Source organism: Cryptomeria japonica, chromosome 9, assembly GCF_030272615.1.
Source record: "Cryptomeria japonica chromosome 9, Sugi_1.0, whole genome shotgun sequence".
NCBI lineage: Eukaryota > Viridiplantae > Streptophyta > Pinopsida > Cupressales > Cupressaceae > Cryptomeria > Cryptomeria japonica.
In genome coordinates this window covers 391164781-391176711 of record NC_081413.1, presented here as the reverse complement: position 1 = coordinate 391176711, position 11931 = coordinate 391164781, and the positions used below count along the sequence as shown (strand labels likewise).

The following is an 11931-nucleotide window of genomic DNA, read 5'->3' as shown; positions in this document are numbered from 1 at the left end:
ACTATACTTCTCTCATGCATTGTACAGTGGGACATTCTTGGAACTAGAGGGAAACCTCTTAGAGAAAGATGTCGTCACTTTTTGTACTATGGGGCATTCTTGGAACCAGAGGGAAACCTCTTAGAGCAAGATGCCATCACTTTTTGTACAATGGGTCATTCTTGGAACTAGAGCACAATCTCTTAGAGCGAGATGTCTTCACTTCTTCTTGTCTTGTACAGTGAGACATTCTTGGAACCAGAGGGAAACCTCTTAGAGAAAGATGTCACCACTTCTACAGTGGGTCATTCTCGGAACCAGAGTGCGGTCTCTTAGAGCGAGATGACACCACTTTTCTTTTATGTGAGGTGATTATTCTCAAAACCAGAGCATAGTCTCTTAGAGTGAGATATCACACCTTTCTTGACACTTGTACTATACATTCTATACAATTTGTAGCATACTCGGGCATAGAATCCTATGAGGCGCTTCGAACCTCACTTGCACACACACGCAGAGGTTGAGTGGGACTAACGGTGTTCTCACTCTCTCTCTTTACATGGATCACCTAGGCCAGCTCTAGGGGTGAGATTTTCCATGTCCTTCTCTCCATGGATCACCTATTTTTAGGGGTGAGACGTCCATGGTTTCTTTCTTCTTTTCTTTTCTTCTCATGGATCACCAAAGTGTGTATTCATGTTCTCTCTCTTCTTCCTCTCATGAACTCATAGCTTTACTATTGATAGTTTATGGATGATGTCAACTTTGCTTTTTTATGTGATGGCATTGGTCTTTGTGTCCTGATTAGTTGTTGAGACATCTGAGCTTGAGATCTCTTTGGCTAGTTAGTTTGTCGTCTTGTGTCTTGTTCTTGTTGTGTGTCTTTTTGCGCTTTGTCTTTGTTTTGTGTGTCTTGTGCCTTTTTGTTTTGTGTGCTCTTGCATATGTTGGCATGAGTTAAGATCCTAAGATTAGGGGCTTTTTTGCTCCTCAATATTAGTGTTGTCTTACACTCTTTGTAGTATTGCTCTGCATCTCTCATCTTCATCTCTCTTTTCTTCTACTTTACCAACACTAGTGGTGTAAGCCATACTCTCGCTAAAAAGGGGCCTAAATGTAGTGTCATAAAATTGCGACCCATGCAATTTTAACCATATTTTGGGTCCTCATCTTAGTGACGACATCTCCTTCCCTAACCGAGACCTATTTCTGCATTTCCAACCTTTCACTCTTTCTCCTTAATGGCTTGTGTCTGATTTAGACCCTGTCCAGGCCTTAAAATAGGGCAGGATGCCCCTGTCCTCACCCCTTAGGGTGGCCCTATGTTTGGTCTGCTCGATCTCCTATGCATTTCTTGTCTTCGGGGTTTTTAATTCCTCTTTGTCGGTCTTTGGTGGTTGAAAATTAATCCTTGAGGCATGTATAAAAAGGAATTCAATACGCTCATTCATGGACGGATAGAGGACAAGTGAACGCATGATAGGAGATAATAGGCATAAGGAGAAGATACAAGATTTCAAGGTCATCATCAAGCATTCAAGTCTTCTTCATTCATCCATGGGAGCAACATTACAACATTCATTTGCAAGCATGTGTGTGTGTGTGTGTTAGGGTTTTGTCATGTTACATGCCATTTCATACAACATTTGTGGTTACAATCAAGAAGCAAAACAATCATCATCAACAAGTTGCAGATCTACAAGGTATACATTTCCATTGTTTACATTCAAGCATTTGCAATTACTTTCTTTCTAGGTTGATTTCTCAACTGGGGTTTGACTAAGGCAAACCCCTATCCACAATCCCCCTTTCTTCTCTTTTTTGTGTGTAGGTTGCAGGTGCACAGTTGTAATTGTAGGTTTGGGCTTCATTTGCAGAGACAGAAGAACCCTTTTCGTTTCGCGGATTTTGTGGCGGACCATGTACATTCCCGCCACGGTCTCGACGACTTTTCTCCAAATTTGTAGGGTAGATCCGTATCAATCTAATTAGGTCAGATCCAAAGTTACAACATGATCCCAAATTGGTAGCTCCTCATTTCATTCATTTCCTTTCTCTTTTCGACATAGTCAACAAGTCAACTTTCTCATTTACAAAAGAGGGTAAATCATACCTCAACCACTTGCAATCCACTCATAATTCACATCCTTGTTTCCTTTGGATTTGGATCTAGTGGATTCAAGCCCCTCTTTTGAATGTAAAGTTCCTCCCAAGTGAAAATCATCCTAGTGGCTTCCTTTCTCTCTCCTAGGTGGGGAGTCACTAGGATCCAATTTTTCACTTTACACACACACACATATATGTATGTATATATATGTGTATACACACACACACACACACACACACACACACACACACACACATATATATATATACACACACACACACACACACACATACACACACACACACACACACACACACACACACACACATATATATATATATACACACACACACACACACACACATACACATACACATACACACACACACACATACATACATACATATATACACACACATATACACACACATACATACATACATACACATATACGAGAAAAATATTAATTTTATCATTTTCTTTTCATTTGCATTTTAAAATATAACACTAATCCTAACATATTTAACCATAGTTAAATAATCATAGATGATGAATTAAAATTAGATTTGGTTTATTTCATTTAATTAATCAAGCCAAAAGATGAGACAGTACAAGATGGAAGGCATGACAAGATAAAGAAGTACAAAAGTCCAATGAGCACCAATGAAAGGTTGGACTTAAATGGGAAAGCATGCTTAGATAAGGAACTCTAAACTATGTTGTCTTACAAACACTTAAAAGACTAAGCATGTCTTCAAACTTAGAGACTTTGGGGACCCTATACAAACATTGGGGAAATAGGAGGAAGAAGATGCACACAAAATGAGATCGACAAAGGTGCAATAAATAGAAAATGACAATTTGGTCCATAACCTAGATAAAAACAAAATATGAGAACATTTAACGTGTGATTCTATCTTTGATGGTGTGATCTTATTTTATGAGTAGAGATGGGTCTTTAGTACTTGTAGAAGATGTGAAACCCACTTGATAGATATTTTCGTAAGGAAAAAAATAGGCGGTGCTAAGAAGTAGGGCGAGGCTTACTATAATAGTGGGGAATAGCAATAAACTATCTTTTACCACTAAGATCTCAAGACTAATTCAATAATTATAAATATAGAGAATAAATAAATATGTTAGACATTGATATTGACATAGAAGTCCACAATAAAAAGCAACAATTGGTAAATATAAGTTTAATCGTCCTCTTTCAATTATATATATTAACAATACTCTCATGTTATGATATTGCTATCAAAATTCAACTCTAGTTTTTGAGTCAAACTCATTGACTCAAAAAACTACATAGTTGAATCATATTTTGACTTGCTATGGAAAATATCTCCTACTTAATACTCTCATGTATTAGAATGACCTAAGATGTTGTCTTTAAATACAAGCCCCACACACTTAATTCAAAACTTTAATGCATTAGATGATAGATAACGATCATATTCTAAACAATTGAAAAATGAAGACTACAATTAAATTTAAATTTGAAATCAAAAGAATGCGATTTCAACAACAATTTAATCTAAAAGACGTAACTTGAATTGCAATTTAATCCAAGATAAATAATTCTATAAAAATGGTAAAGAAAATCCTAAATCGAATGATATTACATTAAAAAAAAATGTTAGATATAAATGTAGCTCTTTGAAATCTAGAAGCAAAAGATAAATTTAAAATCAAAACCAGAACATGACAGTGGGCATCTTATGGCCCGCAAGAGGAACCTCGTGATCAAAGGCCAACTTACATGGAGCTAAACAAATTCAAATTTTTTGAAAACCAAACAGGGAATCGCAGTGTGGCCCACCAGTAAAAGGAGAAATTTGAATTGCGTCTTCCCACAGGCATTTACAATGAATATGTTTATCGTGCATACAAAAATTAAGACATTTGGACCCTTTACATTATCCTTTTGCCCAGAAAACAGCGGATGTTGGATGCTGATTAGTCTCATAATAATGGATTACCTTTGCTGACCCTGTCGGCCCATTTGACTTTACCCCTTTTGCGGATGGTTGGGAAATACGGGAAGATACAGAAGAAGAAATTTGACAGTCTGTTTGAGCTCATTTTCACAGCGGGCGCAAATTTGCGGATGCTGGGGATGCGTCTGCTAACATTTTAATTTCAATAAAATATGCAGGCAAGCTTTTACGGCAAATATCTTTCACATTTAACTGTACGGAACCCTCCCGTTCCTTTCATTTTAATCTTTTTTCTTTTCCGTTACATCCCTCACCAAACAGCAATATTGCACTTTATATTGATGGTTTCGTCCTCAATTTTGGCGGAGAAAACGTTAAACAATTGTATAAACTATCGTAGCTTACTCTTCAATTTATTTCGTTTTCGCCGTCAATAGTGTAATTTGTTTTGTCCGATCACAGTCTGGGCAGTTTTCTGTGGTATTTGTCCCAAGCTTATGATTTTCCCCGAATAAGCTCTACATACATTGGGTCGACCACACAGTGTTACACCCTTTGAAATTTATAGATTTCTTTAATCCATTTTATTTGTTTGAATGACGAGAATCCATTGCAAATATCAAATCTGTGTTTGAATCATGTTAACATGATGTGGTTTAGCTCTGTCGGTCGAATGCGTAGCAATGGGACAGGACCCGCATGCTATGATTTTTGATTTTTCCCTCTTCTAAATATACTACACAACCTTGTAGCCAAAGGCAGTGATTTAGCTCAAGATTTTTTTGATTAAATTTCCAAGTATTTGATTCAGTTTTTCCATTTCTTTTTCATCTTCTTCTTTCTCTGTCAACTGGTATCTGTTAATTGAATTTGTCAATAGCTTTAGTCTGGGAATTCGATTGCTTGTAATGGCTGATTCCTGGCAGAAATTATGGGAAGCTTCGTAGTTGGGCTTTTTTATGGTTAGTGTTTGCTCGCTGCCTATCCAATACAGCGTTAAAGCCCATTATTGGCTTTCCCAGCTACCAGCAGAAGGGGCTGGAAATTGGTCTCAATCAGCTCCCGGCGGCTTATTAATTTTTCTGGGCCTCTTTAAAATTGTATGAATTCTTATTTCTTATTATTCTCGAGTATGGAACTACCAAATTATAGGTGCTTGAGAACTAATGTTCTTGTTTCATTTTTGGTGAGCTCTCCAGAATGCTGTTTTGGGCTGCAAACTGTTGTTTTACTGATAATTTCTTTTTGTATTAAGATTCCGCTTTGCAATCCTACACTAATCCGTTCTTCATGGTTTGTGTATTATTGCCAACAAAAAATATGTTCAGAGACTTGCATTTTATACACTGAAAAGCTCATGTAAAGTGTGTGTGTTTGCGAGTATTCTGCGATACACTGTTTTGTCAGCATCAATTTCTTGATAGATGATAAATTAATTTGCTTATGTACAGAAACTTGGATCGAGTAATTTGAATTACAGCATTTACGAGATACCAAGGGTCAAAGGATAGGAAGCTGCTTTCAATTTAATAATGTCTCTCTTTAGCAGATTCTTCTACAGAAGGCCTCCTGATGGTCTTCTTGAATTTACTGAGAGAGTTTATGGTAAGCAGCATGGCCGTGTTGCCTTTGAATTTTCTTTCTTGTAAATGATAGTACTAACATTTACATTTAATTCTGTGATATGTAGTTTTCGATTCCTGTTTCTCCACTGAGGTTTTATCAGATGAGATGTATCTTATATACTTGCGAGAAATTGTCACTGAGTTGCATGAGCAGTTCCCAGATTCTTTATTTCTTGCATTCAATTTCAGAGAGGGCGAGAAGAGAAGCAAGTTTGCAGAAATCGTGTGTGAATATGATGTTACAGTTATGGATTACCCGAGGCAATATGAGAACTGCCCCCTTCTTCCCTTGTCCCTCATCCAACATTTTCTCCGGGCAAGTGACAACTGGCTGTCAATGAGAAATAATCAGAATGTCGTGCTTATGCATTGTGAGAGGGGAGGTTGGCCCTTACTAGCTTTTCTTCTTTCGAGCTTTCTTATCTACAGAAAGCTTCAGATGGTTGAACAAAGGACTCTTGAAAGTGTTTATCGGGAGGCACCAAAAGGTTATTTGCAGCTTTTGTCACCTCTAAATCCATTTCCTTCACAGTTACGGTATCTTCAATATGTAGCTAGAAGAAACATGTCACCAGAATGGCCACCCATGGAGCGTGCACTTTCGTTGGATTGTCTCATTCTTCGTGCTGTCCCTAATTTTGATTCTCAAAATGGATGCCGTCCGATTATTCGTATTTTTGGGCGGGATATTCATAATAAGGATGGTCTCTCTACAAAGATGCTCTTCTCTACGGGGAAGAAGAAGAAAACCTTGAGGCACTATCGGCAGGTTTGAAATTACTTGTTTTATGACTTAAGATGCTCACATTTATGGACTGAAATTTTCTGCTTGAATAAAGGATAGGACTTTTGTTATGACATACTGCATTTCTTCAAGCAGGTTGATTGTGATGTTGTGAAAATCGACATTCAGTGTACAGTTCAAGGTGATGTCGTCCTGGAGTGCATCCATTTAGAGACAGACCCAGAGAGAGAAGTTATGATGTTCCGTGTCATGTTTAATACAGCTTTCATTCGGTCCAACATTCTGATGCTGAATGCAGATGATCTTGATATACTTTGGGATTCCAAGGAACGGTTTTCAAAAAGCTTTCGAGCAGAAGTAAGTGCTTTGTCTTGTATGGCTTTAAGTTCATTTTTATAAACTATGTAGATAGGAGGACATCAAATAAACACAATTTATGTTGTTTGTTATTAAAATTGTGACATCAGGTGCTGTTTGGAGAAATTGAATCTCTGTCTCCTTCACGGCCTCCTATTATAACACCTAATGGGGAAGAGAAAGGTGGATTGCCAATTGAAGCTTTTGCAAGGGTCCAAGAACTTTTCAGTGGTCTTGAATGGGTTGATACTGGAGGTGATGCGGCTCTTTGGTTCATTCAACAGATGTCATCAAATGGTTTTCAAGAAAGATTTGAGAATTTTTTTCCCAGTGATCTTCACAGTCAACCAACCTTGATGAGCAAGCAAGATTCACATCCAATATCTGCTGTGATTGGAGATGAAGAGAAAGAGTCCAAGGATGCAGAATTTTGGCCACCTTCACCCCATTCTAAGCCAAAGTCTGATCCTGAATTTTTGAATCAAATTCCACCATCTCTCCCTCCATCTGTAGATCAATCTAATGAATCAGTGTTGCCAACTACAACCTCACCTCCACCTGCAGGGACAATGCCATCTACAACTCAACTACACCCCACATTTAACAGAAATCCTTTTGTGCCACCACCATCTCCACCGCCACCGCCACCACCACCACCATATCAGTCATCATTGTCTGAAACATCATCAAGGATTACTGTTCACCATTCTCCACTCTCTGCACCACAAAGAGTAGGCTCAACTTTGTCTGCAGTTGCACCTCCATCACCACCTCCACTTCCACACCTACCATATTCATTGAAATCAAGTGTTCCTCCACCACCACCGCCACCTCCCCTGAAATTGTCTAATAGTAGTGAATCTCCATCACCTCTGCCACCACCACCACCACCACCACCACCACCTCCTCCTCCTCCTCCTTCAAGATTAGGTTCCTCTTTTCCTATCTCGCCACGCTCATCTTTACTCCCAACCAAGTCAAACACCACACCGCCACCACCACCACCACCACCTCCACCACCTCCACTTCCACCAAAATTAAGTGTTGCATCATCCCCACTTCCACCCTCATTGTCAATTCTACCCCAATCACCACCCAAACAACCACCTTTGAATTGTGGAAAATCAAATGAGCAATTGCCACCTTCGCCACCGCCACCTCCACCACCACCTCCAAGTGGACGTCGTGAAGGACCACCACCCTTGTTGCCATCACAAACACCACCTTCACATGGGGTTCTTGTTGGGTTAGTGCCTCCACCACCTCCACCACTGCCTCCGCGTGGACTTCATGAAGGATCAGCACCATCAGCACCATCAGTACCACCGCTGCCGCCTCTGCCACCCCCTCTTGTGGGTAGAGGTCATGGGGAACCACCATCCCTCCCATCCCTTCCTATTGAGAGAAGTCGTGTGGGTCCACCACCTCCATCGCCACCTCCACCACCCCCTCCTCCCCCTCCTCCGGGGAGAAGTGTAGGCCCATCACCCCCATTGCCCCCTCCAGGGGGTCGCGGGGGCTCACTTCCGCCACCTCCCCCTCCAAGGGGTCGTGGGGGTCCACCTCTGCCACCCCCCCCTCCAGGAGGTCGTGGGGGTCCACCACCCCCACCTCCCCCTCTAGGGGTACGAGGAGGCCCACCGCCCCCACCTCCCCCTCCAGGGAGTCATGGGGGTCCACCACCCCCACCTCCCCCTCCAGGGGTACGAGGAGGCCCACCACCCCCACCTCCCCCTCCAGGGGGTCGTGGGGGTCCACCTCCTCCTGGGGCAAGTCGAGGGGGCCCACCTCCTCCACCACCACCAGGAGCAAGAGGATCTGCTCCACTTGGAAGGGGAAGGGGTGCACCCGGTGCTCCTTCACAGTCAAGTGCAAGAGGTCGTGGAACTACATCTTCATTTGGGTATTTGGCACCAAAGCGGTCATCTTTAAAGCCATTGCATTGGGTCAAAGTTACTCGAGCAATGCAAGGCAGCCTATGGGCAGACACTCAAAAACAAGAAGAACAATCAAGGCAGTTAGTTATTAACTCACATTAGTAAAATGTTTTTCATGGCACCATTTTTTACTTAGATTTCATGATGCTATTTCATTCATTAGTACTTACTAATTTTGGTGTTGTCTTTCAGGGCTCCAGAAATTGATATGTCTGAGTTGGAAAGCCTTTTCTCAGCTGCTGTATCAACTGACATAGGAAGCACAGAAAAAGGAGGTAGTCGGCGAGCCTCAAATGCTCCTAAACAAGAGATAGTACATTTGGTATGTAGCGAATCATTGTGCTTCTGTCTCATGTTTCTAGGTTCTATACCTATAGAAATCTATAAAAGCGAGAAATAGACAATATCATTACATTTAGTCCAAGTGCTACACTTCCAAACTCCCCTTCCATCTCTGTATTGATTCTGGACTCTAGTTTTAGTAACATTTCATAATTCTTGTGTTTTTGTTCATGTACTAGCTTCAATACCTATACAAATCTATAAATGAAGACTAGAACTAGATAAAATCATTACATTTAGTTTTGATGCTACATTTACATAACTCCTGTTCCATCTCTGTATTGATTCTAGTTTTTAGTAACATTTCATAATCTCTGTTGTGTATAGCTCTTGCTTATCGGTTAATATTTACACTTTGAAAATTCAATATTTACCATTGCAATTGAAACTGGTTCATCTTTCCCACTTGCATTAACTGTAATAATGATATGAGGATTCATTGGTCTCCTTATTTCTGATTGTCTAGTATGTGTATGCACTGTTAAGATAAAGCAGTAGCAACTCTAGTAGAATTTGAGTCTTTATCCAAACAATAAAAAACAATAAAATGGGACTCTGAACATATGATTCCAAGGTTGCCTGTTACCTTTTTCCTGATGCGATTGCTTTCAATGTTATATTTACATGAAAGGGCCATTAGAGCCTTCTCTGTCATGGCAGGCCTGCACTTTTTTGAAACAAAAGGAGAAACTACAAAATATATGCACTTACAAGTTTTATGATGCAAATCACATTTCATGATGTCAGTCTGACATTCTCAATCCTCCATTTAGGGAGTTTAACAAGTTTTTTGATGCAAATCACATTTCATGATGTCAGTCTGACATTCTCAGTCTTCCAATTAGGGAATTTAGTCTTCCAATTATCCATAATCTCTATATCTGAACAAAAACTATGGAATGGAGAAGCCTTGTTATTCATTATATGCTTTGTTTGTAAATTGAAATCACAAATTCAGAGTATAATGATGTAAATAGGGAGTAATGCATAAGTTTAAGCTAGTTAGCTTGATTTTGTGCTTGTTTTCTGAGCAAGTTAAAATAGATGGCATGTGAAGGTGGATAACCCAAGTGGGTAACCTTGGAATCATTTATCTCTAACTGTGGACCCTTGCTTGATGTTAATGAAAGGATAACATAAAAAGGTAAGGCTACTCCATCTTGAATTCTTCTTCCATTTATCATCTCTTTGTTTGTTTAGGCAATGTCACTTTGTCTTCTACATCACAGTGCAGTGTAGAACATCTTGAAGAGGGTCCAAGCACTTAGAACTCTGCTGGGGCTCTTTATTACTTTGTTTGAACACTTTTATAGCAGTGGTTCTTGTCGTGTACTTATGATATTGTCAACCATTATAAACTTTTTTTAATTTTCTTAAAAAAATGAAATATTCCTAGGAAGTAACATTGAATTTGTAAATGAAACTAGTTTTATCTTTGGATCATTTTCTACATTGGTAATATAGTATTTATTAAATTACTTCATTGAAATTTGGTTGGATTGTTGAAAAAAGATTCCAACATGAGAGAAAAATGAATTTTATGTTATAAATCTGTACCCAATAGGTCAGATAGGTTTGTGATATCCAACAACACTCTTGGATACCCAGTGGTTGATCTGGCTGAGTGGTTCACTATCTCTCACACTCTCATCCTCCTCCTTCATTGGGGAGTCCTTTCCCCTTGGTTGAGCCAGATGAGCAGTTTTCTATTGTTCACCCCCTTGATTTTGGCAAGTACTCTTTGATACCAATGAACAAAAGCATCAAAGTATGGAACCTTGCATGACCCATAAGGAAGGGCCAAGTCTGATGGAGCACCCTACAGACCATAATTCTTATAAAATTAATAATGTAAATATAAGCCTTCAATTATTAAAATTAGTAGCCATTAATGCAGAGAGGTGTTATAAACTTATAACTCAGTTGTCAACTCAACCAAAAGCATAGCCTAATGACACATGGAACCTGGGCACAAAGAGTAGCTAATAAGTAACTTAGAGAAATGAGGAAAACACGTTAAGATTGGAAGATAAAATATAGTGACAAGAAATGATGAGAATTTCAACACCCTCACTGAGGGTGACAGTGAAATCAACTTATCTGAGGAGCAATCAAACTGTAAAGATATGGAAAGACACTACATAGATATATTATGGGTAGCAAGCTGCCGCTTTTTATCTTTTGAATAACTCAGGTATACAAATCCGTATATTTTCTTTCACACACTAACTGGAAACTCTCATTCCTTTATAAAGAAGCGCAAAAGATATCTAGGGGGATAAAGCAAAACTGAAAATAAGAAAACAAATAAATAGAGTAAAATTCATCAAAGAAATAAAAGCTTCAATAAAGATCCAGATAATTTCTTTTCCTAGTTATCTTTTCCTTTTATATCCCAACATACACACTGTGTTGAAACATAAAGAAAAGGTTCTGATTTTGAACTTTCCCACATTTGGAGAAAAAAATTATTGCACAAACTGCAATAATAAATTTAAAATAGAGTGCATTTCAGTAAGTATAATATGGTGTATTACACTAAGTATACACTATTGAAAATACACTAAGTATACAATATTGAAATTACACTAAGTATACACTATTGAACTGTCATACATTAAAGAAGAAAATTTCAGTGAACTGATTATCAGGGAAACTCTAAATTACCGTTTCATTCTGTAGCTATTGACAATTCCATCACCCTGTTTATCATTTCAAGATCCAACTGAAGGTTCTGATTCGATAGACCCTCTTTTGTAATAAGATTGATTATCTGAAAGTTTTTTCCCATAATTATACACTATCAAAACTGATACGTTAAAGAAGACAATTTCAGCTAATTGATTAGCAGGGAAACACTAAAGGTGCTTATTCATTATGCAGCAATTTACAATTCCAA

The 11931-nt window shown here is 38.9% G+C and overlaps 1 protein-coding gene across 4 annotated transcripts in view; it reads left to right on the top strand.

The window, feature by feature from the left end:
- Positions 1-3821: 3821 nt before the first annotated feature.
- LOC131072912 (formin-like protein 3) overlaps positions 3822-11931 on the top strand; it is a 137014-nt gene continuing 128904 nt past the window's right edge. Inside the window, exons 1-6 of one of the 4 annotated variants that reach the window (XM_058009244.2) lie at positions 3822-4244; positions 5478-5631; positions 5717-6420; positions 6532-6753; positions 6864-8767; positions 8883-9012. In XM_058009244.2, the coding sequence (XP_057865227.2) occupies positions 5559-5631; positions 5717-6420; positions 6532-6753; positions 6864-8767; positions 8883-9012 (3033 nt within the window). In that variant the 5' untranslated portion in view covers positions 3822-4244; positions 5478-5558. Of the gene's footprint in view, positions 4281-4356; positions 5127-5477; positions 5632-5716; positions 6421-6531; positions 6754-6863; positions 8771-8882; positions 9013-11931 lie in introns of those variants that run through there. The other 3 variants (XM_058009237.2, XM_058009226.2, XM_058009217.2) reach the window with 3 other exon arrangements.